Source organism: Meriones unguiculatus, chromosome 7 (genome assembly GCF_030254825.1).
Source record: "Meriones unguiculatus strain TT.TT164.6M chromosome 7, Bangor_MerUng_6.1, whole genome shotgun sequence".
NCBI classification, from domain to species: domain Eukaryota; kingdom Metazoa; phylum Chordata; class Mammalia; order Rodentia; family Muridae; genus Meriones; species Meriones unguiculatus.
The window spans coordinates 120,568,496-120,594,311 of NC_083355.1; the positions used below are offsets into that span (position 1 = coordinate 120,568,496).

The window sequence follows — 25,816 nt, forward strand, 5'->3', positions numbered from 1 at the left end:
CAGATTTGAGCAACTATCTGGGATCTAGTTCCTCACACTCAAGTATTTGTAGGCTGCAGGGTTGGGAAAGGGTGAGGGGGTGGGGAGTGAAAAGGTAGTAGGGGTGAGGGGTGGGGGTGAAGGGTGGGGGTAAGGGGTGGGGGTGTGTGGGTGAAGGGTCCAGGTGAGGGGGGTAGGGAGTTGGGGTGATAGGGTGGGGGTGAGGAGTGTAGGTGAGGGGTCGAGGGGAGGGGGGTGTGGGTAGAGAGGTGGGGGTGTGGGGTGAGGGATAGGGTGGGTGAGGGGGTGGGTGAGGGGGCGGGGTGAGGGGTATGGGTGAGGGGGTGAGGTGACAGGTGAAGGTGAGGGGTTGAAGTGAGGGGATATGGGTAGAGAGGTGGGGGTGATGGGGTGAGGGGTGGGATGGGAGGGTGTGGGTGAGGGGATAGGGGTGGTTTTCTGTTTTCCTTTGAGGCAGGGTCCTACGGTGTAGCCCCCTCTGGGCTGGAGCTCGCCGTGCAGACCACGCTCACCCTGAACTGGAGGTGATCCTCTTGACTCTCCTGAGTGCTGGGATGACAGCACGGCAGATCAGGAATTCAAGGTTTCGGTCAGCTCCATAGCAGGTTCCAGGCCGACTTGGACTTCATGAGATGCTGGGATTTTGTTTCTTAAAAAGAAAGCGTGATTTTTAAAAATTCTGTTTTTGTTTGTTTTGTTTTGTTTGTTTTCCTTCATGTTACCTGCATACAGGCACCATGGTGAGAGAAAACAGTTCGGGAAAAGATAGATTTGAGCTCGGCTCGCTTGCCTGCCCTGGGTTGCCTTCCCCAAGTTTCTCCAACCCTGAAGTTACAGCTTTCTCATCTTGAAGAAAGGACAGATTAGACCCAGCCCCACCCCGGCTGAGACAGAATTTAGGACGGTCTGTAACTGGCAGCTGGTTCATGTGTGAACGCTTGCTCCCACTAATAGTACTTTACAACCCGCACAGCACTCTGGGTTTCTCCAAACCTATCACGTCCATTACATGCTGGGGGAGTAAAGAGATGAGGAAAATATTGGTCAAAGCATACAAAACTTCCAGTTGAAACAGGAGAAATGAGTTCAAGTGATAAACTATGTATCGTGATGCTGAAATCAACCATAATCGATACATATGTTTGTAACTGCTGAGGTCTCAAGTTTTTCTTTCCTTATATGATGACTATGTAAGTTAAAGCCTATGTTAAATAGCCTCAGCCATGGCACATGCATAGACATGTCAGAAAGTTTACATGCTATTCACACACATGCCCACACTAGTGGTGTGTGCAGACATGCAGCAGCTTGCTTCATTGTACACATTTTATATATGAAGCATTAAGGTTTCCCAGAGATGACGCACATGCAAGGAACACTGACTTAGAAGTTCCTTCCTGAGCGTGCAGGGCGCTCTGCGTCCAGGCTCTCTCCCGCTCTCATCGCGCATACAGCCCTGGGGAGAGCTGGAAGAATCAGTCCCTCAGCCTCTTGAGTGTCCTCCCTCCCTCTAGGAGGGGGGGCTTCAGTTCAGAGAAAATGCCTATGTAATACCCAATGTACAACACCCAAACACTCAGCTTTGAGAGCCCGTTCAGGGCGTGGCGGGCTTCTTTTAGGAGCAAGCACTGCAGACTGGGCTGGCATCTCTACAGCTGAGCCTGCGAATTAGACTGACATGAGACGAACGGATAGGAGAAAACCACACACATTTATTTCATAAAAGTTTAGATAGAACAAAAGATTTCCATCTTGCATGGGGCGTTGGCAAAAAGTGAGAGTCGCATGAGAAGGGCGTTGGCCTGGCGAAGTGAGTGTGGGGCCTCAAAGAGCTCAGCTAAGGCTGGTCTGGTCAGATTCCGCTTAGCTTCAGCCTCCTGCCCTTGATGAGAACCTGGTTCTCCTTTTGCGCAGGGAGGCGTCTCTCACAAGGGGATATCATCTCTCACCTGTAAGTGCAGAGGAGGGCAGCTGATCTCACACCTGCCCTTTGTGAAATGCCTTTGAATCATCAGTGCAGAAACACAAAACAGCGGCATGCTGCGAGTGACACATTCTTACGCCAAGGGTCATGGCTCATCCCTCAAAGAACTATAGACAGTGTCTTACTCTCTTGAAGAAACATTTGAAAAGATTAATATTTGTTTTATGTGTCTGAATGTTTTGCCTGTGTGTGTGTGTGTATCTGTGTACCAGCTGCAAGCAGAGCCAGCAGAGCACACTGAATTCTACGGTGGTTAAATAAGAATGGTCTCCCCAGGGCCAAGCAGAACTTGGCGGCTTGCTCCCTGGTTCTTCACTCTTGCTTCTATCACGTAACCCAGGCCTGCCCGTCCAGGAATGCCACGGACCCCACACAGCCAGCTGGGCCCTCCTACATTATCAGCTAATAAAATGTCTCATGGACACGGTCACAGACTAACCCGGAGAAAACAATTTCTTAATTGAAGTGTCCTCTTCCTAGGTCTGTTCAAGTTTGTGTCAAGTTAACGGAAACTTCCTTGCAGAGGCTGGTTCGTGCAGGTTCTAAAGCAGGGAGGTTCAGTGGTTAAAATTGTCCCTGATGATAGCTAGGCTCCAAAGGCTTTTGTTACTTCAGACTCACGCTCCCTTTACAATGGGGACTTGCTGCAGTCTACAGCGCAAATTAACAGAATAACTGCAAACACGGTCCTTGGATCACAGCAAGACAATCATCTCAGATTAAGAAGAGCTTTGAGTAATACATTTTACCAGTCTTCTTGGCAGCCCTCAGGAAACATGAGGGCAAGGGAAAAGAGTGCTGCTCTACTCTAGAAGCATTAAACACCTTTTCTGTCTTGGTGGTATGCGGATGTGAAGGAGAAGCTGGATGAATGTTAAGAGAATTTTAGGAAATTCTACCTGTGGAGTAGCGACAAGGAGAAAACACATTATCCAGAAGGGGTAAAGCACTTTTGTTTCGGGGTAGGGTCTCACATTCAGAACCCCTCTGGCTCTGCGTCCTTGTCCTCAGAGTAGCGGTCACAGACAAGGGCAGCTCTAAAGCCAGACATTGTTCTGGGAGAGGACATTCTAGCAACTTCATGCATCCATTCGGCAACAACCAAGGGCCAGCACTGATCCAGAAGCTGAGCAGGGCTGTGTGAGATGCTACCCAGCAAGCAGTTGCCCTATCACTTTTCACATTTCATTTTTCAGCTTCTCGGGCTGGCTTTCGGCCTTCCCCCGTCTCCATCTACTGTGTGTGCGTCTGACTCTGGCTTCGATGCCTGTGCAGCTCTGTGCTGTCTGACCACTGCTTTTCCCCTCATGGCATCTAACTTACTCAGGTTTTCTTGTCCATGCACTTTCATTGTTAACAGTGGTAGGAATCAGGTTACTAATCACTTTAATTATCCATCAAATTAAATGATACAGTGACATAATTATAATCATCATGACACTTGCATTATCAGTATTTTTATCATCCTGCGGGTAATGGTTCCCAGCCCATCGAGTCCAACCTAGTAGGCACTGGAGTTTTGTTCATTCCTGAGCGCGGGCCTATCTCAGCACTCCCACGGCGAGTGGTGCCAGTGACCAGGAGCCAGTCACTACTGGGGATAGCAGGACGGGGCCAGACTGCCTTGTGCAGGGTGAGAAAACCTGGGCAGCCACTGCGCTGCGGGCGCGCAGAGCCCGCCCCTTCCCCAGAACAAAACAAAGCCAGCTCCACGGGCCCCCACCCCCACCCTCCTGGACCTCAGGCGCGGAGGCCACGGAGGCTGGCGCGGAGGGCTTGGGTGGGCCAGGTACCCGGGCTCGGAGGCGCGAGCACGGCCAGCTCGAGTCTCCCGCGCCAACCGGGGCGGACTGCTCCACCAGGGCCTTGCGCGCCGGGGGAGGCCGCGCGCGCGCCCCCGCCGGGCCGGGCCCGCTGCGCGCCCCGTCGCGCGCCCCCGCGCCGGCCGCAGGGCACGGACCGCGGGTGGCGAGCCCCGGGGGCGGGGGCGTGGGCCCGAGGCCGTGCACGGCGGCGCAGCGCGCGCGGCGCGGCGCGGTCCCCCCGGCGCTCAGTGCGCCGCTCCACGGCCGGCTCCGCGCGCTGCGTGCTCGGGACCGTGCCAGCCCGGGGCCCGCGTGCAGGGCGCAGGCTGAGCCGGGCAGGGAAGATGGAGCTGGCCACGCGCCCCCAGGTGAGGGTCCCCCCAGCCCGTCCGGGGCCCCCGCTGCTCTCTGCACGCCCAGCGTGCGCTGCCCGCCTCCGGGCGGGGCACTGGCCGCGCGGAGGGCCCGGGGCTGAGAACTTCGGTCCTGCGGTGTGCGCGGGACTCCCCGCGGGCCTCCGGGCTCTGCGGGTCTGGCCCTGCCCGGGCTCAGGTGGGGACGCCGGTCCTGGAGCTGCGGGCCGGGGGCACAGGGGCGCAGCGCTCGGAGACCTGGGGGAGGGGCGGGAGGGCAGCGAGCAGTTCCCTTGCTGGCCGGAACTGGCACCCGCGTCAGGAAGGTGAAGAAAAGAGCAGTTGAGAAAGAAGTCGAGGCTCGCACTCTTGCTGTCCAGGCAGTACTTTAAAAGAACTGCTGTGGTGTTTGTTCCGGAACTTTGATTAGTTTTCAAGGACTTTCCCACTGGGGGCAAAAGCCAGCATCTTCAGGCCGAGGTAACCGCAGCTTCGGGACTGCGAGCCTTGCCCACGCAGAGCGCAAACTTAGGCATTAGGGCTCGACTAGGTTTTGAAACTTGACTAGCACTTGAGATTAAGTCTTCCAAAGGTCGTTAAGAGGCGGGGCTTCTCTCTCTGGTGTACAGTTTCAGGGGTTTTCTCCACTTTAAAATAGCTCTCCGTGAGAACGACAGAAGTCCCCAGACACCTAAACGGACGCACACCTTTTCGTGTTGTGGTGAACAGAGCACTTTTAAAACTGAGCAAAGAAAGCCTTTGAAAAGAGAGGGAATCGGCCATCCCCTCGCGCGTGGGGCCGGGGATGTTTTGCATGGAAGCTGCCTTTCCTCATCCTCTGACTGCACCCCCGACTGGAATTCACCCCTGGTGTCACTGGGCCCGCAACCGGAGCCGCTCCCTGGCCCTACCAGACTCGGCCTGCCCAGACCTGGCGCTTACCTGTGCGCTGGCAAGCTAAGGAGCCAGGTGGCTAGCTCCCAGCGGCCGCTTCGCCCGGTTGGCAGTGGCCGCAGAACGTCTTTGTGAAAGTGCATGTTGGTGAGAAAGTGTTTTAAAAGGTTTCTCCAGCGAAGGGAGAGAGTAACAGGAAACAGCGCTGAGCCAGACTCTGCCTTCGCGGTTTCTTTTGTTTGTTTGTGCACGTGGCCTTTGAACGTGTTGGCAGTCGCCGCTTTGCAGGGCCTAACAGCACTTTTGGAGGAGTGACGGCCCGCTGCTCTGTAGCAGGCCACAGAGAACCTCCCAGCCCCCTGCCTCCACTTCCCGACTGCTAGGATTCTTCCCCGGCTTGCCTGCCTGGTTGATGGTGTTCTGGGAATGGACCCCTGGGCCGCCTCCGTACTAGGCAAAGGCTGCAAACTGGACCACAGCCCCGGCCGGGTGGCGTTTCCCCAGAAAATGTCACTTCTTATATCATTTCAGAAACAGGTCGTTTTTCTGGAAAGTTCTTTGAAACTTGGATCCTTGTATTTAAGACCTTTGAAAGTTCAGGATGTCCCAAAGTGTATATCCGGAAGTGAAGATTTATTGTTAACAATGAGGCTGATTATTTATTTGGCAGTTTGGAAACAGTGGACTATTTACTGTGGCGTTATTCCACAAATTATATCCTAGCCATGATGCACCAATTAGGACAAATTAGTATGTGGAAGAGGATCACTTTTTTTTTTTTTTTTTTTTTGCCTTTGGGGAAGACCTCCTAATTGGTAGCACTCATTAAGGTGATGATTTTTTTTCTTTTGGAAGTGTCCCTGCCTGTCAGCTCATAATAACTTAAAAGTGTGTAGGTTTAAGTCATCCTCGTTGAAGTGGGCTGAGAGTGGTTCTGCGGGTGGGCAGATGAGTGCAGCGGGCAGTGCGCAGTACTCACAGGTGCAGTAAAGATGCCCTCCATCCTGTGGAAAGCACAGCACCCCAAGGTGTTCCTGCAAAGCAGACACAGCTGCAAAGGAGAGAGTTTCGCAACACCTGAGCCCAGGAGCCACCCACGGACCTTCCTAGCCCCTTTGCTGCCCCCATGGGCTGGGTTTGCCGCCCTGAACGTGTTCTGCACCCCTCCCCTGGGAGAGTCTATTGCATAGTCCTATTTTTTAATTTTATTTTTAGTCTTTTTTTATTTTTTATTTTATTTTTTATTTTTATCATTTACATTTTATTAACTCTGTATCCCAGCCGTGTCCCATCTCTCATTCCCTCCCAGTCCCTCCCTCCCTCTATTTTTAGTCTTTTTGAGGCAGGGTCTCTCTGTGTAGTCCTGACTGTCCTAGAATAGTTCCATATTTAAAAGGTCAGTTGCTCCTCCTTTTTGCATAATTTGGCATATCGGGGCTGAATTCTAAGAAGTCACAGGGATTTGATTTGAAAATCAGAAAACCAAGAGCCAATTCCAGTTAGGCCATTTGTCAGCGTGAGTACGTTACTGAGAAACTCTGCCTCTGTGTGAGCAGAGCAGCCGAGCGTGTTAACATCCGTGGTCTCGGGAGCACCCTTTGCTCTGTAACACTCCAGATTTCCCTTTAGTGGGGACTGATAAGAGTGTGGGGTTTTTAAATTTCCCTTCTTTTAAATAAAAAAATAACGTAGGAATGTTTAATACCAGATGGAGGAGAGCCGTACTTCGTAAGTAGCTCAGGTTAGCCCTCAGTGAAGAGTGTCCTCCCTGGTAGTAAATGCCAGCTTGAGAAAGTGAGAAAGCCATCGCATCTCACCTCAGACTTGTGTCGTGGCAGAAATAAACAACTGATTTGTCCTCATGCTTTTCCACAGTCGTCAGACCATTTAGCACGTGGTTATGTCCCAGGTGTTGCTACATTGGAAGATGGAGACCAGAACACTGATTTCCCACCTTCTTCATTCCAGAGGCCGGTGGACCTCTTCCTAGTTCCTGCCCGCAGCCCAGAGAAGCCCTTCCTGGCCACCAGGAGGTCTTTCTTCCCTCCAGAGCTGGAAACTATCACTTGTTTTCTGAGTCATTTCTTGCTAGGTCCCTAAAGTCAGCAGGTGGTAGGTTGTGTGTGGTCTCTCTCCCTTCCTCTTTCTCTTTCTTTGTTTTTGTTTTATTGAGACAGGGTTTCTCTGTGTAGCCTTGGCTGTCCTGGACTCCTTTTGTAGACCAGGCTGGCCTCGAACTCAGAGATCCTCCTGCCTCTGTCTCCAGAGTGCTGGGATCCCAGGCGTGCACCACCAGCCCGCTTTATCTCTTTCTACAGATAAGAAAGGCCGCTGCTTTGCCCCCGGCCCCTGACAGGATCCCATTGGCGAGACTCTCTGCAGAGCCACTGTCTGGCACTTGCTGTTGGAGTCAGGATGATGGTGCAGACAGGAGGCTTCAAGTCTTTGTTTATGCCGTGGTGTCACCCGGGTCAAGGATAGCAAATGAGACATGGGTCCGAGGAATGTCCTAACAATATCACTCCTCAACCAGGGCGGCTTGGTGGTGTCAGATCTGACAGGTGTGAGCTCTCGTGGGCGTGAGCACCTCTGATTTTTGGGGAGTGTGTATGGGGTTCAGGAGGTCTCACTGGATTATCCCGTGTGGAGCAGTCGTGTGGGCATACACGGTCCACATAGCTTTTCTGGGGAACAATTTCCCGTCGTTTCTGTATGGCGTATGTAGTGCAGTGTCAGTGAGGGCCCTGAACTCTGCGGCCCCTCACCCAGCACACACATTTGCAGGTGGGCCACAGTGCGTGGGTGGCTGCCAGGCTCTGCTGGGTGATCCAGAGGTTGCTTTGTCAGCAGTAGTCTTCCGTATGGCTTTCCTATGAACGCATTTGCCTTGGAGTGTGAACGTCTAGATGACAGATGTAAAAGTTTGCTCCGTCCAGACCGGTTTCTAAGCGGTTGAAAGTCAGGTACTTCTGTGTGTTTGCCGTCTGTGCCGCTGCCCCGAGGTGTGTAGAGAACAGAGAACAGTATTCACTTTGGTTTGTGAGTTGCTTCGTTAACCTTTAAGAAACAGTCCTAGAACCCCCGAGGCCCGGTTGGGCAGCTGGGCTGCCTGGAGCTGCGTTCCCTGCTGACTGTCAGTTTCCTCCAGGAATGGTTTCCCCAGACACCCTCAGAGCCCTCCAGCTGTTTGCCCCGCCCTGCGGCTGGGTGCCTTCCTCCAGAGGAGGCAGAGCACCTTGCTTGCTGGGCTTCTTACCGAAACTTCGAAGCAGGGTCCGCCCCTGCTGGAGACCCCGAGCCTCTACGATGAGGCCCCAAAGTTGTTTCCAGGGTAGTGACTGGTGAGCCCACAACCCACATCATGTGGCTGAAGAAAGCTGCCGTCCGTTCCCCACACTGCAGGCTCTTGGCCAGGGAGTGCCTGTGCCCTAGTGACCTTTCCTTGAACTAAGGGGTTGTTAGCATTTTGGCGAGTGTGCCGTTCATTCAGGCACAGTGACAAGAGCCTAGTGGAGTCAAGAGTACTCCAAGGCTCATTTTGTGTAGTGGCATTGTTCTTAGGGTGTAAGCTTGTCATGCCGTCCCTCTGGAATGGCTTTCTGCACCCCTGCAGTTTAAAGACCTGGCCCTTGTCACTGCTTGAACTGCTTGAGTGAGCGTGGGACAGTCCCCTCCCCCAGCGGGTAGACTGCATCCGGCAAGTGTGTAGACAGCAGTGGATTCGGGACCAGCTCTTTGCGTAGAGGCGGCTTCCTGGTCCCTGTCGCTGGACGGCACCCTTGCTGGGATTCCACGTCCTGACGCTTTAACATGTCTGAAGATGGCCTGTGGCCTGACACTCATGCGAACCTGGGAGAGCAGGGCCTAGAAAGGAGGCGGACAAGACACCTGCATCGGGCAGTTTACACTGGGAGGGTTAAGAAGAGTCATGAGTAAGATGTTCAGTCACAGGGACGGCGCACGCAGGCATGTGCAGGAGAACAGCGGAAGTCAACACACTCCTGTGCGCGTGAACACACAGTCCGGGGCAAGTCTGTGCTTTGAAGAAACCGGGTCGCAGGACTCGTTTTCTTGGCATTGTCTCCCACGGGCTCAGAATCCTCCGTTGCCGCATGACCGCTTCTTGACTGCTCTCAGCTCAGCGCCTGGCACACGGCAGATGCGCAGTAAACAGGTGCTGGCGGTGAGTGCTCGTGGTCGCCCACGTAAGGGTGGTGCTTCCAGTCCAGCATGCCTGCCCTTCGTGGCCGGCGTGGAAGTCGCGAGGCTCGACTCCAGTGCTGGGCTTTTTCCTTCTGGGCAGACAGGATTCTGGGATGCTGGCTTTCTGGGACAGTGAACCATGAGGAGGGGCATTGTGTCCGTCTGGGTGGGGTTCTTTAAAGCCTTCCTGTGTCCTGGCCCTGCTGATGTTCCAGGCTGTGGGCTTTGTCAGGTGACCCGGTATGAGAGGGGCCTGGGACAGAGCCGTTGGCTGGCTGGCGATGAATGTGCAACACGAATGAGGAAGCGTTTTTATAGTCGGCCTCTGAGTGTGCGTGTTTGATGCCCTGATGTTTTGCAGTGACAGGCCGTGGATTCCCTTTGTGGCTGTCGGTGACCTAGGGTGACCTGTGAGAGCTGGGCACTTGTTTCTCCTTTGACTAACGTGCTGATAGTGGAGTACTGAGTGGGCTGGGGTTCTTAAGCCCTGCTAAGCTGTGGCAGTGTCCCCCAGAAACGAGTCATTTGTTGTGTTTCAGTGCCAGTAGCGACTCAGTGAAATCAGGGCAGCCCTGGAGGGTGCTCATCCACCCTCGAGAGTCAGTGGAACTGCTTCCCACTTCCTGTCTGCTGCCATCCCTGGCCGCCGACCCAAGCTTGCTTCCCAGGACCCACCGACATCGGCCAGGATTCCCGCGCACTGGCTCGGGCTGCGCTGTCAGCCCTGCAGAGCCTGTGCGGACACCTGGGAACTCCCCGACACGACTTCCTCTTCACTAACTGGGCTGCGGGTTCCTCATAGCAATGGTCCACAGAGCTAAAATGGGCTACTTCCACCTGTTGTTTCAAGAGCGTAGTCCAGGCTGGCTTTGAACACTCGGCTGCTCAAGTGCTGCAGCTTGCAAGTGTGCACCAGGGCCACACGTGTGTGTGTGTGTGTGTGTGTGTGTCTGTGTCTCACTTGCGTGGTGAGTGTGCGTGCCTGTGTGCTTGGGCATAGAGGCTGAAAGCTGACGGCAGGTGTGCGCAGTCACTCTGCCCTGTTTGTTGAGACTGCCTCACCAAGCTCGCCGCGTCTAGACTGGCAGCCTCCTGCCTCTGCCTCCCCAGCACGGGGGTTACAGTCGTCACTGCCACGCCTGGCTCTTTGTGTGGGTGCCTGGCCCAGGCTGCCCGGACTGAGCCTCCGCCCCAGCCCGTGTGGCCATTGTTTGGCACACAGTTAAGAACACTTACATCTTTTAAACATGTGGGCTCTCCTGAGCTCTGTGGCGTTCTAAGCTGAAGAGCTCTGCTCCCTCTGCCCTTCCTCCGGCCCCAAGACCCTGTCCCGACGGCTCTGGGTATTTGACTCCTCTTTGAGCACAGCACGGCGGGACCGCTCCGTGTTTCCCTGTTGTGACTGGAGCTCTTCGCTTGGTGTGATGTTTGGTGTGTTCCTTCACGTGTTAGCATGGGTCAGAGTTTCATTCTTTGTTTGGTTGTTTGGTTTTGTGAGGCAGGTGCGCTCTCTCTCTCTCTCTCTCTTCCCCTCTCCTGGCCTCAGCTGTAGACTGCCCGCCTCTGCCTCCTGAATGCCGGGATTAGAGGCACCTTCCATGCTCCTGCTGGGGTCTCCCTGGGAATGTCATTCAGCCCTTTGCCTGTGGTCACTGAGTTCTGCTTCTGGATGCTACGAGGCGTGTAACATGATGTGCTCTCTCGGCAGGCTTTGCACTGTGCAGGCAGTGTCCTATGAAAGGAAAAGCTTAGTCATTTTCAGTTTCCGTGTAGGTCACTTGGAGAGGTCTGCCATGCTGAAGGCCGTGGGTTCAGTCCTCAGCACCAAACAGCAGGTGAGAACGGTTCATTGTGGTGTGGTTGAGGTCACTGCGTCATGTGCCCCTGGTGTCTTCTCAGAGCCTCAGACAGAGGTGGTGCTCACATTTAGTTTTTCCCTTAAATCTACCTTTTGTAGGTGGTTTTAGAGTCTTTATTGTGTCTTGTGTGGAGCGTCCTTCATGCTGGTCGGCGTGTCTTTTCTGAGTGTTGCTGCCACTACTCCTTGGCGTGGTGGGGCCTCTGTGGTGCTCAGCGGGGCCTCTGCAGTGTGGCTGGAGTCAGGAGGCATCTTCCAGGCCTGTGTCGCTGAGAGTTAGCCGTCCTGCGGACTCCGAGTGACTGCGGCCGGACTGTTCTGTCTGTGCCGGGACTGCTGCTGCGCTCCCATGGGGTCGGGTGAAGCCTGTGGGTGGCCGGACAGCTGCCTGAGGATGGTGTGTGTGCATGTGTGTGCGTTTGCGCGTGTGCATGTGCGTGTGTATGTGCGTGTGTGCGTGTTATCCACCGATGGGGAGGTGCTTTCCGAATTTCCTCAGGTCTTCACATATGTTTGGACCTGAGGTGTATGTAAGACTTGCAGCTCCTTGCTGAAGTCTACTTTTTATGTCTTGGTTAAATGGAGTTTTTTGCGATTTCCTTGCCACTGTATGGATTGTTAGTGGCAGAAAGGCTGCAATGCCAATGACTCCTGGACAGTGTCCTGGAGAGATGCCGAGGTAATTGCCTAGTGCTGCCTGCTCGTCTGACTGCCCCAGCCCCTCCACACCACAGGCATGTTCTGTCCTAACACATGTGTTTTACTCCGTGTCTCCAGTCCGGGTGTCTTTATTTGCCTGGTTTTCTTGCCTAGTTGCTCATGAGTTTTCAAAGCAGACATGCTTAGCGTATTCCTGATCTTCTTGTCAGCTTTTAACTCAGCGTTGAGTGTAATGTGGGTTTAATGCATCCATACCCATACCGTTCCCCTCTGTTATAGTTGGCTGTTTTTCTCGGGAAAGGGCAGTGGCTTCTCCTCTGGCGCCTTTTTTGTATGAGCTGTGTGGTGGTCTCTCCCTCTGAAGTTCAGTGTGATGCACTGGAGTTTCCTGTGTTAAGCCAGTTTGCATTGTTGGGACACAGTTCGCTTGGCCGTGTGCACATCTTTTTGCTGCGTTGCTGATGGTGTGTGCTGGCGTGTGTGAAGTCGTTAGCATCCTGAGGGTGTTGCTGGGGACCCTTGAGCAGTCCGTCAGGCTTGGGTATCAGGAGGAGTTAAGGATGGTCTTTCCTCTTCCGTCTGTCTCTTTAGGAGACTTGGAAAGCTGGCATTGGTTATTAAGAGTTTTACAGAGTTCACTGCTGAAATGTTGGTTTCTGACACTACTTCTGGGGACAGTTTTGATCACTGATTCAAATCCTTTCTAGCTATAGGTCTGTTCAAATCTCGTTTCCTTATGATTCAGTCCTGGTAGGCTGTGTGTTATCAGAAATGGAGTCATTTCATCTGTGTGGGCCAAGGTTTTGGCATGCAGCCATCTGTAGGCCTCCTAAATTCTTTGTTGGTAAAACCTCTGTAAGCTTAATAATCTCTGTACTTTTATTTTCGGATTTTAGCGCTTGGAGGTTTCGCTCTGTTTTCAGGTCAGTGCACCGGAAGGCCTGCTAATTTTATTAGTATTTTGAAAAAACAACATTGTTTTATCACTTATTCTCTGTTGTGATTTTATCTCCTGTTTTGTCACGGCTGTAAGCTTTAGTACTTCCTTCTGTTGGCTTTGGGTATACTTTGCTGTGTGCTTTTCTGGTTCCTTAATGTGTGAAGTTAATGATCTTCTTTAACTCACTCGTTCACAGCTGTGTCTGTCCTGGGTGCACGGCATTTGCTCACGCCTGGGTGTGTTGCTTCAGGGCATAGGCTGAGTGTTGCTTACAGAAAATGCTTGAGGCCACGTTTATTTCACTGAGTGTTTACCTGCTCAGACATAGAAGGTATGTGGGCGTGGAACTGGAGTCAGAACACGAACTAAAGGGTTTGCGCCTGCGTACAGCTGAATGTAACCTTCTACATAAATAACTTTGTTTGTTCATAGAACTGTCATGTAATTTTCCATTTGTGACACCAAGGGTCACTCGACAAAGTTCAGATTTGAATCATTTTAGTTTTAGATTTTTGAGCTGGGATGTTCAGCTTGGTTGGTTGTTTGTTTTTTCATTTTTCTTATGTTTTCTCTGCCTCATTGGCTGCTGGGAGAATGCTTGATTTCCATATACTGTGAACTGGCCTGCGTTGCTGCTGCTTCTGAGGCCAGCTTTAATTCTACTGATCAGAACAGATAGTTTGTATGATGTTCGTTATTGAGAATGTACCATGCTTATTAAACTGTCTAGTCTAGCATGTGGCCTGGTCTGGATAATGGGTAATTTCATGTGTACACTTGAGAAAAGTATGTGCTCTGTGCAGTGTCTCTGTCTTTTGTTTGGTTTATTGTTTCATCTCTCTTTTTCCTGGGCTGTTTACTATTCTGTCCTTGCTGAAAGTGAACGTGTTGGAGTTAGCATCTGTGTCTTAGTGTGGAGCTGTTTCTCTCTGTAGCACTTGGTAGTTTTGGAGCTTTGGTTTTGGAGCACATACTGAAAGCTGTCTGGCTGAGTTAACTTCTTCGCTTCGTGTATTGTATCCGTTTTGTCTGATTGTAGCCACTCTGCTCTCCTTTGCACTTAGTAACCTTTTCTGTCTTTTATTTCAACATGTTTGTGTCTTTAGATCTGATGTCGCTCCTAATTAGCATTTAGTTGTATCATTACACTAAAAACAAAACAAAAAGCATTTTTCAGGGCTGGTGCTTACACCCAGGCTCGGAAGCATACTAGCCAAGTGTTGTATTACTGAACTGTATTGCCAGTATTTTTATTTTGAGAGTCTTGTTAGGGAGCCCTGGCTGCCTCAGACTTCCAGGATTGTGCAGGGAGTGCTTGGATTTGAGGTCTCCCTGCTAGGGGCTGGAGCAGCTGAGATTATAGACTTGCTGCCAGGCCCTACACCTCTTTCACTTACGCTTTCTGTGTGTCTTACTGCTCGTTTCTTTTCTTGGGGTGGGGTTCTCACCATGTAGCCCAGGCTGACCCTGCACAGCCTCTTGAGTGCTGGATTGTCGGTGTGCGTGAACACTCCTGGCTCCTTACAGCCTTTCTCTGTGTTGATTTCTTTGTAGTGGCCGTCTTGACTCACTTCATCTTCAGTGCTGTCTACAGATGCTTTCTGTGGCCCTGACCACTGCAGATAACGTCCTAGATTGCAATAGTTTAATAGCAACTTAACATCATTAATAAAATTGCCCAGAGAATTTCCCTTCTTTAGCCTGTTACTGATGTTATAAATGACCTCTTTATAGTAGATGTGTAAGTTTTCTGATTTTATAGTTAATAAAAGGAGTTACAGCCAGATTACAATAATACCTGCATTTGCTTCTATCTTTCCTTGAGTGTTGTGTGGTTTTGCATGGCTCTGAGTCATTGTCACTTTCATTTCACTCTGAAGGAATCTTCAGCTAGTTCTGGATGCTAGTGAACTAGTTAAGATTTGTCACCTGAAAAGAGATCTTAGTTCCCGTTGAGTTTTGAAGGACGGTTTCCCCAGATGTGGCATCGTTTGTTCAGCAGGGTTTGCTCACAGTGTGCTGTGCACAGATCCTTGTGCTCCTCCTGCACGAGGTTTCTGAGGTCTGGACACAGCCTGTGTCTGACAGGTAGCTGTTGTTAAGTTCCCTTATCACTAGCATTCCGCAGTTACGATGTCTCAGTGTTTCTCCATTCCTCCTGGTTGAGGCTGGGCAGCTCAGCAGCGGAGCATGAGCCCAGCAGGTAAGGTGTCCTGGGCTCAGATTCCCGTCCTGCAGCGAAACAAAGCGAGTGCGGGTGAATTCTGTGTGGAGTCCATTGAGCTTCTTGTGTTTGTGTATCTGTATCTTTCATTAACCCAGACTTTTAAACTGTTTTATTTGTCAGAGATGTGAACATGTACTTACCCCATAGAGAATCAGTGATACACTAAAATACGGATGCCACCAAAGTTAACCAATCAATGAGTTTGCTGGGTTAACTTTAAAAATGTGGGTGAGAGGGAACTTACAGAACCAAAAAAATTATCAAAAAAGACAGCTGCATCAACAGAACCTCACAGCAGCCCAGGAAAGCCTGCTACACAACCTGCCCCTCCTTGGGTGGCAGTGGGTCCTTTCAAGAGCTTGGGTTTCTGCCTCTCAGGCTGCCTGCTGGGTCTGAGCTTTTCCAGGTGAATCTGGTCTTAAGACTATCTCTTACCAGTCCTCACTGCTGATGTGAGAGGGGCCAAGTGAATCCTGTCAGTTTCAGGAACTTCCTGAAGCTTCTGGGTTGTTTACTTCCTCAGTTTTCTGACCTCCCCTGCAGGATAGAGTATTTTGTCTGGGGTAAATTGCTCAGCAACACCGCTTAGTTCCCTTAGTTTTTTGTACTTGTTTTTTTGTTGTTGTTGTTGTTGCTTTCAGGGAAGCTGAGTGTGTGGATTGCCTTTGGGGACAGTTTCAGCTAGCTCATTTCTTCCTTTGAATAAGTTACACTTTGTTTTTCTCTGAATGCTTTGGACTTGTACGACCCAAGTTCTTCAGGGAAACAGTCTGTTTGCTCTCCTACTCTTCTGAATAGTGGTGGCTAGCTTGTCACAATCCCATGACCAAGCTGTAAGGATCCTTGTGGCTCAGGACCCCCAGGACCAAGTTCTCAGCCTAATGGAGATTTATTTGCCTCCAGGAAGAAAATAAGTGACAAAGACAGGAGATAGAGGACAAGGGAGAAGGGGAGGGGTAGGGATATTTGTTCAAGAGTAGGACAAAGGACTGCCTGTGGATCTGGAGAACAGACGTGGCCCATAGGAAAATGGCCGTTTATAAAGGTACAGGGGGAAACCCGTGTTAGGATGCGGTGTTTAATTTTAATTAGGCATGTTAATAAGTTGAGCCAGAGGGGGCTTTTGATTGCTGGACTTCAGTACTGATAACTGGACCTTGGTAGTCAGCCTCAGGTGGAGAAAGTGGCCAAATAAGGGAAAAGGCCTTGGTGGCTAGGAATGTAGTTCAATGGTTTAATCAAGGCAGAGGGATTAGGAAGAGGGGCAAGGCCTCCATGAGCCCTTCCTGCGGAGTCTGTGAATTATTATGCACGAGTGCTTTCAATTTTAAGAAAGAAGTTATGTTGATCACACTGAAGATTCCTCCTTGGTGGGTTTCTGCTGAGCTCCACCAGCCTTCTCTGTTTTCAGCCAGCTTTGAACTGTTCATTGGCAGGACTTTTTTTCCCTGTTGCTTTGTGGTGCCCCTGCTCCCCCCGCCACCCCCAGCATGTAACTTTCTGTACTAGGACCCGTTTCTGGGTGATGTGTGTTCTGCACTGAGTACTTTTTCTTATTAAGGTTTAATTCAGGGCAGTTCCCATTTCAGTGTGTAGTTCTGAGTTTTGACCTGAGTCGCTAGGAGAGTAATTACCCAGTCGGTGTCTTCATCGCCCCTCCGCAGGGCCGGCTGCAGTGTGGAGCCCTCGCTCTGTCCCGGGGGAGGCGGTTGCTGGTGTGCACTCTCCGGTTTTCTGAGTCACGTGCGTGCAGTCACGCAGGAGGCGGTCTCCTACCTTGGCGTGGCCTGTTTGCGTTGTGTCAGGCCTGTCGTTTTCTGCTGCTGAGTGGCGGTTCCGTCTGTAAACACTGTCCGGCGCTCACGCCTCGTTGGTGGGCATTGTCTCATGGTTGCGCACGGGGTTCCCTGTGTGTAACTGGGTTGGTGGTGAACGGTTGTTAAACTGTCGGCTGTTTTGCAAAGTGTAGCCTACCCTTTTGCACCCCGCCCCTCAGCCTGTGAGCGCGGTGATTCTGTGTCCTGTCGGGTCGTTTGGAAGCCTCTGATGAAGGGTGGGATGGTCTTCTCCATGGTATGTCTCAGTGTCCATCGTGTCCTTCATGAGGACACGTTGCTCTCGAACTTACCAGCCCCTGTGCTCTTGGTGAACTTTCAGCTCAGACCCCTCGCCTGTGTTTTGTGTGGGCTGGTTTCTCGTTGCTGAGTTCTGAGTTATTTACTCTGGGTGTAGGTGCGACCTGCCTGTTTCTCCCCAGCATGGTTTTCATTTCGTTTTCTTAGCTGCTCGTCTCCCCTGTGCCCCCCCCGCTCCAGCAGGCAGAGTCCACCAGCTAATCAGGACTGGCCTGGAATCTGCTGGGCAGCCTCCGCTGGTCTTCTATGGCCTCCCCTCCCGGCCTGCTGAGGGCTGGGTTAAGGTGTGTGTCACACCTACATAACCCCTTTTGGAAGAACATAGTTACTGTGTACTTCCTGGATTATTGCAGTCTGAGCTGGGACAGAGTGAGTTTAAGTTAGCCTGGGTATACTTAGCCTGAGTAAAGAGCCATCTTGACTGGGAGCTGAATTCAGGTACCAGGAAATATCACAGAATGTACACCTGGCAGAGAATAAAGCTAACTCACCTAGCAACAGTCTCCAGGAAATAATACAGAATAAATGCTTCATAGAAAATAGAGACAAACTCCCTGGCAATAATCAATGGGAATCGGTTGAGAATCGGGTGGAAAAATTCTCCCCAATGTTTCAGATATGGTTTAGAAAAATAGCCATTGATTATATGCCTTAGCCATTGTGATTGTGTGCCTCAGAAAAGGTCACCCCGCCCTGCTAAACTTCACCCAATTCTGTAACGCCAAGACTTTTTGCCCCCTGCTTGTTGCCATGGAAACCCCCTGCTCACAGACTTTCCCTCTGAAAATCCTGTTCCCTCAGAGCTCGGGGTCCTACTTTTCTGCTGCTGCGTCGGTGAGACTTGGGTCCTGAGTTCGAGTGCTCTCGTAATAAAGCTCTCTTTCTATTGCATTGCGTCGCCTCCTGGTGGTCTCAGGGTCCCATGAACCTGGCATTACAAGAGCTCAGACAGTGACATGGACCTGACTTTGATTCCCGCACACAGGGGAAGAGGCTGTGTGTGATGGCACACACCTGTAGCGCCAGAGTTTGAGAGGCAGAGGTGGAGGGTATTAAGAGACATGTTCACAGCTGGTCTGCTATCTTCCTTTAACAAGGACGAGCCAGGAGCCTGCTCTGTGGGTAATTGCTCCTCCGGACAGCTCAGGTTTACTCCTCAGTGCCACATAGCTGGGGGGGGTGCAGTCCCAGTACTGGAGAGGTGCAGGCAGGAGGTCAAGGCTAGCCTGGGCTACATGGGATCCCCCCCCCCAGCACATTATTAAAAAAAAGAAATGTAATAGATGATGAGTATGTTCCCCATGGTGAGGTGGTACCGGAGACTAGAACTAACCTATAGTTAAAGTTACAATTAATTGTCTGATAAGGAAGTTGAGTGCTGCTTTACATGACTTATTTTCAGAAGTAAACACCTGACTAGGCCAGCTGGCACTTTGAAGCATCGTTATAGCTTGTTGGTTTCTGCTTGTAAATGAAATTTCAGTTAAGTCTTGGGCTGGCAGGAGTCCATGTGGTATGGACGGATCTAGGGCAATGGTCCCGGCCTTCCTAACTTCGCAGCCTGTAATCCAGTTCCTCTTGTTCGTGAGCCCCAGCCAGAAAGTTACGGTCATTGCTACTGTTGCTACCGGGCTGGGCTGCTGTGTCAGGAGTCTGATGGTCTTAGGAGACACCTGTGAGGGGGTCGTTTGGCCCACAGTTTGAGAACCACTTCTCTGAAGCAGCCCTTTGTGGAGGGATGTTGGGATGGCGCCCCTGGAGAGAAGCGGAACCCCAGCAGGCTTTTGCTGATGGTGCCCCGTGGGTAGGATCCAGCAAGGCTGGGCTTCCTGGTCTCTCAGGTGTGGGTTGGAACCTGGGTCCTGGGGCCCGAGGATGGCTGTGCAGCCCCTGAAGGCTGCCGTGTGTGCCTGGACCTGTACCCACCTTTCCCACACGCCTCTGACGTGTCGGCAGCACTGGCCTGGGCCACGCTGGCCGGGTTTGCTAGAAATAGCTTGTGCTCTTCGTACAGCTCAGGTTGTGGTGACCCCCAACCATAAAGTTACTTCACTGCTGCCTCAGAACTGTAGTTTTGCTGCTGGTGGGCAGGAGAGCTGACGTGCAGCCCCTGCAGGGGTTGTGCTCACAGGGTGAGAACCGCTGGCGCAGCACGTGGGCCAGCTGCTTTGTCTCTGAACTACCACCCACTGCACGCAGGTCTCTGGTGAGGACTTAGAGGGCAGCGTGATGCTGTGTCTCTAGTGAAGAACGCCAGTAGCTTTACCTCTGCCCTGCGAGGCCCGTTGCACAGCTCCTCAATCTGCTTTGCACATACCATATTGAGAATTGTCTTTGTTCCTTCAGGGCGTTGGTCTCTTTGTTCTGTTCTTACCTGGTTTTGGTATCATGATGCTGTTGGCTTCCGGAGTTGGTCCTGTTCCTTCCCCTTCTGTTTTGTGGAAATGTGAGCGTTGGTGTTATCTGTAACAAGTCAGCAGGACCAGCAGAGACTCAATCTGGGCTTTTCTTTGAAGTCTTTCTGCCGTATTTTCATTGCTTGGCAAGGGTGTGTCTAAATGTTCTGTATCCTCTTGATGGTCGGTCATGTAGCTGGGAGTTTATCTATTTCTCCTAAATTTCCTGTTTTTTTAGAACATGTTTTAATGGTGTTTCTAATGATCTCCTGAATTTCATTGGAATGTCTTGTCATTTCCCCTTTTCGTCTTTGATCTTATTGTAGATTGTTGCTGGCAGTCAAGACAAGCTTTACCAATTCTGTTTAAAGCACCTTTCAAAGAACCAGCTCTATTGCGTCTACGCATTATTTTGTTTTATTTTAGTCTGTACGTGACATATTTCCGATGTTTGAGTTTGACGAGGTTGGCTCCGTGGCCTAGGATGCGCTGTTAGGTTCTGTGGTGGGCTGCGGGACAGGGTCTGCTCTGGGTCTGCCGGTGGGGATGGTCCAGAGACACCTGTGAGACTGTCAGCTCTCCCGTGCAGTTCTGCTGCGGCTCCCTTTGTTGATGCTCGGATTGGATTGGATAAGCTGTGTGTGGCGGGGCTTGTGGAAGGCCCTCAGCGAGTCAGAGCCCGTCTGGCCTCTTCTGTTCATCCATGTTACCTGAAACTCAGAGCCCGGGTGTGGGGCTCACTTGCACATTTACAGTTGTTACATCTTGATGCATTGTCTAGCCATCTTGATGATGTGGTGGCTTTCTTTATCTTCTCTGATTGTGGTTTGAAGTCTGCTTTATCAGATAGTAATAGTTACATCACTGTCAGCTTTCTTCCATTTAATAAGTCTTCCATCATTTGCGTCTCGCGTGTGCGCGTGGTGTGTGTGCTTGTGTGTATATGTAATATTTGTGTTTGTGTGTGTCCAACGGTTTGTGTTTCTTGGAGATACTTGCATCTTGGTTTTTAATTTCTCAGCTTCTGTGCTGTCTTTCAGCCTCTTTATGTTGATGGTTTTAAGTTTGCTGATTCCTGCAGTGTTGCAGTTGTCTTTCTCCTTGCTTGGATTATGGTCCCCCCCATCCTCCTGTTAGTATTTCGGGGCTCCCTGGTTTACTGTGGTGGGTGTAATGATTTCCTTCTTAGCTCTCCTTTGCTCATCTGTTCTCATTAAATTTGCTTATCCCTCTGTGTTCTCACGATTGACAGTGCCTTGCTGTGTTTCTGAAATCTGTGAAAGCATCTAACAGTGCTATTTTGGTCACGGATGCCTTGATTTACTCTTGCCTTGGTGTGTCTTTGTTTCATGGTCTTTTTAAAGGATAACTTGGGTGGTAGGTTGGAACTCTTGGTTGGCAGGTACTTTGGGGATTGCAGTAGTCCATGCTTTCCTGATTTGGGGGGCTGCTGCTGTTCTGACGGGCTTTGCCTTTAGTGGGGAGCTGGAGTTTTCCCTCAGCAACTTCTGAGGTCAGACCCAGACTGAGGGGCTCCATTTGACCATGGCCGAGAGGCCGGAGCTGTGGAGCTGCTTTCTGTACCGGTCAGAGTTTGGCAGCAAGAGCGAGCCCCTCCCACCCGGCGTGCGGAGCCCCGCACACGCTGCGGGACAGGCCCCTCCCACCCGGCGTGCGGAGCCCCGCACACGCTGCGGGACAGGCCCCTCCCACCCAGCGTGCGGAGCCCCGTGCACACACACGCTGCGGGACAGGCCCCTCCCACCCAGCGTGCGGAGCCCCGCGCACACACACGCTGCGGGACAGGCCCCTCCCACCCGGCGTGCGGAGCCCCGCGCACACACACGCTGCGGGACAGGCCCCTCCCACCCAGCGTGCGGAGCCCCGCACACACACACGCTGCGGGACAGGCCCCTCCCACCCAGCGTGCGGAGCCCCGCGCACACACACGCTGCGGGACAGGCCCCTCCCACCCGGCGTGCGGAGCCCCGCGCACACACACGCTGCGGGACAGGCCCCTCCCACCCAGCGTGCGGAGCCCCGCACACACACACGCTGCGGGACAGGCCCCTCCCACCCAGCGTGCGGAGCCCCGCGCACACACACGCTGCGGGACAGGCCCCTCCCACCCGGCGTGCGGAGCCCCGCACACGCTGCGGGACAGGCCCCTCCCACCCGGCGTGCGGAGCCCCGCGCACACACACGCTGCGGGACAGGCCCCTCCCACCCGGCGTGCGGAGCCCCGCGCACACACACGCTGCGGGACAGGCCCCTCCCACCCAGCGTGCGGAGCCCCGCGCACACACACGCTGCGGGACAGGCCCCTCCCACCCGGCGTGCGGAGCCCCGCACACGCTGCGGGACAGGCCCCTCCCACCCGGCGTGCGGAGCCCCGCGCACACACACGCTGCGGGACAGGCCCCTCCCACCCGGCGTGCGGAGCCCCGCGCACACACACGCTGCGGGACAGGCCCCTCCCACCCAGCGTGCGGAGCCCCGCGCACACACACGCTGCGGGACAGGCCCCTCCCACCCGGCGTGCGGAGCCCCGCACACGCTGCGGGACAGGCCCCTCCCACCCGGCGTGCGGAGCCCCGCGCACACACACGCTGCGGGACAGGCCCCTCCCACCCGGCGTGCGGAGCCCCGCGCACACACACGCTGCGGGACAGGCCCCTCCCACCCAGCGTGCGGAGCCCCGCGCACACACATGCTGCGGGACAGGCCCCTCCCACCCAGCGTGCGGAGCCCCGCACACACACACACGCTGCGGGACAGGCCCCTCCCACCCGGCGTGCGGAGCCCCGCGCACACACACGCTGCGGGACAGGCCCCTCCCACCCGGCGTGCGGAGCCCCGCGCACACACACGCTGCGGGACAGGCCCCTCCCACCCGGCGTGCGGAGCCCCGCGCACACACACGCTGCGGGACAGGCCCCTCCCACCCGGCGTGCGGAGCCCCGCGCACACACACGCTGCGGGACAGGCCCCTCCCACCCGGCGTGCGGAGCCCCGCGCGCACACACACGCTGCGGGTGTGCTGCTACCTGTCCCTGCCTTACTCCCGGTCAGCAGTGTCCCACACTGAGGCACGCCCAGAGCTGACAAGCGTGGGTGCAGGGGGCCAGTGGGAGGGGGAGGGGAGGGGAGGCCGAGGTGGGCGTGCTGCGCTCTCGCTGCTGCACCTCACTCGTGGAGGTGTGGGGCCTTGTGCAGGCGTTGCCTGTGCGTGCTCTGGTGGCTGAGGCCCAGAAGGCATCTGGACAGACGGGGCTTCAGAAGCCTGAGGTCCCCTCCTCTGCCCTGTGGCTCTCATTGGACAGTTCGGCTTCTCTTTTCATGTCCTGTTGCACGTATGTGGCTTACTGCTCTCACTGAGACATGTCAAGTTGTGTTGTCTCCTGCTCCTGTCTGACACGGTGGGTGCACACAGCTTAGGTCAAGGACGGACACAGTCAAGCTGCAGCACAATTTCACCTGATTTTTCTTGACAAACAGAACAGAGATGCAGACGGCGGCTTCACATGACCGCTGGGTGCTGCTGTGCTTGTTTTTAGTACGTGGGTGGGAGAAAGCAGGGAGGGAGGCTCCGTGTGTCCCAGCAGGCCTTTGCTGGATTGGACTGACACGGCTCTTGGGGTGCCTGTCCCCCGTGGCACCTGAGCCCTCTTAGAATCAGTTCCCCAGCTGCCTTAACTGACTTCGAGTGCAGAGAAAGAGCCACTCTAGGCGTGCAAACATCCCTCTGTAACCCACATAGGATGAGCAAAAACAGCAGGGGGTGATAGTGGCGTCAAGCCCTCCTGACCGGAACCTTGGTGGCGAGCTGCCACCAGGAGGAAGAGCTGGCAGTCTTCTCAGACACGGGTGCTTTCCAGTCAAGCGCAAGGGCAGCAGCCGTGTAAGGATGGCTACGCGTTCCCTGGAAGGTACAGCGCCTGTGAACCTGGAGCTGGAGCAAACGTGTCCCGTTCTTCCACCAGGGCGTCTTCACTGAGCACGACACTCACGAGTCTTGGGGTCTCATGGGCTCTGGGAAAGGGTTTGATACTCCTTCTGAGAGATCACGGCAGCCCCGGTCACACCCCTCTCTTCTGAATCCAAAACAGATCCCCCAAGAGATGGCTGCCATCTTCAACGCCCCCAGTGACGAGGAGGAGTTTGTGGGTTTCCAGGATGATGCTCCCATGGAAAACCTGTCTGAGAGCTGCGATAGTCTGGACTCGCTGCGGCTGGAGAAACAGGTACGAGCTTCCCTTCTCCAGGCAGGTGTGGCCCTCAGAAGCCCTGCTCTGCCTGAGTGTGGCCCTCGAAAGCCGGCCGCAGGGCGTGTCCTGCACCACAGGGCAGTCCTGAGCTGAGTACCGTGTTTCGGAAGTTGACCTTCACGTTTACAGAAACAGCTGAGAGGCCTGTGTGCATGCGTGCTGAGGGACCCCGCCCTGTTACGTGGGAGCTGCCTATGATCAGGTTTTGGTGGGACCTGGCTTCTGGGGTCCCTGGTCTAATATAGGCCTTGCTGGACTCTTTTCTGTCAGCATTTTGACTCAGTAGCCACCTTGGCCTGCTCTGTTAGAGTTGGGTTGTTTTTTTTTTTGTTGTTGTTCCTTTATGTCCCTAAATGGAAAAATTTGTTCCCAGAACTCTGTGCTCTTTGTGATCTTATCAAGTCAAATCAGTTACAACAGGTACCATTTTAAAATTATTTTCACGTTTATTAATCCCCTCCATAGAGATTGACATCACAGTAGCAGACTGAGTCACTACAGAACCCTTATTCTCTCGTTGTTTGTGTTTCAAAGTTTCTCTGTGTAGCCTTGGCTATCCGAGAACTGGCTTTGTAGACCAGGCTGGTCTTGAACTCACAGAGCTCCACCTGCCTCTGCCTCCCAAGTGCTGGGATTAAACCCGTGCCCCCGACCCCCTGGCAGAACCCTTACTCCTTAAACTTTTTGTCAGTACCAATTTAGCATTGCAGTCCTGTCGCCTTCCCCCTTATTTTGAGACAGGGTCTCACTAACTCGTTCTGGCTGGCTAGGAACTCTCTGTGGAGACTAGACTGGCTCAGAGATCCCATTTGCTTCTACCTGTGGAGTGCAGGGTTAAAGCCATGTGCTGCCACCTCCCTGAATGTTCCCTCCCCTGCTGTCCCTGTCTCCATTTGTGTTTTCAGGCAGGCCGAGCCTTGGCGGCTCTGTTTGGTCTTGTTTTTATTTCCACAGCTCAAGGAATCACACTAAACTGGTTCTCAGTGCACAGACAGAGAGGAGGCTGTTGTCTAGCATGGCCCTGCACCTTTGGGCTAGTTTCTCTTGGATTCTGTCTTAGGTATGGTTGCTTTCCCCAGGCGAAGGCCACCAGTGACCTGCGTTTTCTCTGAGAGAGTTGGACTTTCTTGACCTGCAGCCCGGCTTCTCCCTCCTGTCTCAGGGAAGCTGAAAACCACACTCCCTCTCCTGGCCACCCAGGCCTCCGTTTTTCTGGCCGTCTCATTGTTGACTTCTCTCCTGTCTCCGTGTCTAGTGCCTACGAGTTGGCCCTTACGCTCCTCCCTTCATATCTGTGCTAGCTGAAGCTGCCCTAGCACTCAGCTCCTGTCTTCCTGCAGGAGTCAGGAGAAGGACTGAGCTCAGGCTAGGCTCTGCCGTTATTCAGACCCCTCCAGTGTCCACGGTAGAGAGGGAGAGTAGAGCTGTGCCAGCGCCCTGAGGGGCAGCTCCTTTGTCATGTCACGTGAGCGTCACGTGAGCGTCACTTGCTTTCCATGAATTTCCTCTCGCGTACAGTGTTAGCCATAGGAGATCCTGGTTATTGGTGCTGCCGAGAGCGGGGTGGACCTTTGACTGTCGGGGCTGTGCCGTGCAGACGGCACAGAAAGCGGCTCTTAAGCCGTTGTAGCGAAGTCCTGTTAATCCCCTCAGGGCCAGTCACCGTCTCCTAAGATAAAAATCGCCAGGAAGGTTGGGAGGCTGGAACTTGGTACTCTAAGGTGTGACTCATTCTCTTTCAGGCTCTGTACAGGGTTTTTGGACATTTGTTGAATTTATGCTTGGAGGCCATTGCCCCAGAAAAGCCCCCGGGGGCTGGCCAAATGTTTCCTGTAGTCGGGTGCCTGGTGGGTTTCCTTTGCAGACAGCCTGCTGCACCTGTTTTCTTTCCTTAGATCCTCTTCCGTTTACGTGTGTCTGTGCACCGCCTGCATGAGGTGTGCGAGCCCTTGAAACTGGAGTTGGAGGTAGTTCTAAGCTGCCGTGTGGGTGCTGGGAACTGAACCTGTACCCTCTGAGGAAACAGCAGGCGCTCTGAACCATCAAGCCATCTCGAGGCCCATGCTTTGTTAGGTTCAAGCCCTGCTCTAACG

At 53.2% G+C, this 25,816-nt stretch overlaps 1 protein-coding gene across 5 annotated transcripts in view; it reads left to right on the forward strand.

Annotated features, from left to right (window-relative positions):
- The first annotated feature begins 4,019 nt into the window (after nt 1-4,019).
- Nucleotides 4,020-25,816, forward strand: part of Cdca7l (cell division cycle associated 7 like) — a 31,019-nt gene continuing 9,222 nt past the window's right edge. For 2 of the 5 annotated variants that reach the window (XM_060388291.1, XM_060388292.1), the window contains exons 1-2: nt 9,199-9,219; nt 23,565-23,699. In XM_060388291.1, coding sequence (XP_060244274.1) covers nt 23,577-23,699 — 123 coding nt within the window. In that variant the 5' untranslated portion in view covers nt 9,199-9,219; nt 23,565-23,576. Of the gene's footprint in view, nt 4,158-9,198; nt 9,220-22,616; nt 22,875-23,288; nt 23,385-23,564; nt 23,700-25,816 lie in introns of those variants that run through there. The other 3 variants (XM_021642609.2, XM_060388293.1, XM_060388294.1) reach the window with 3 other exon arrangements.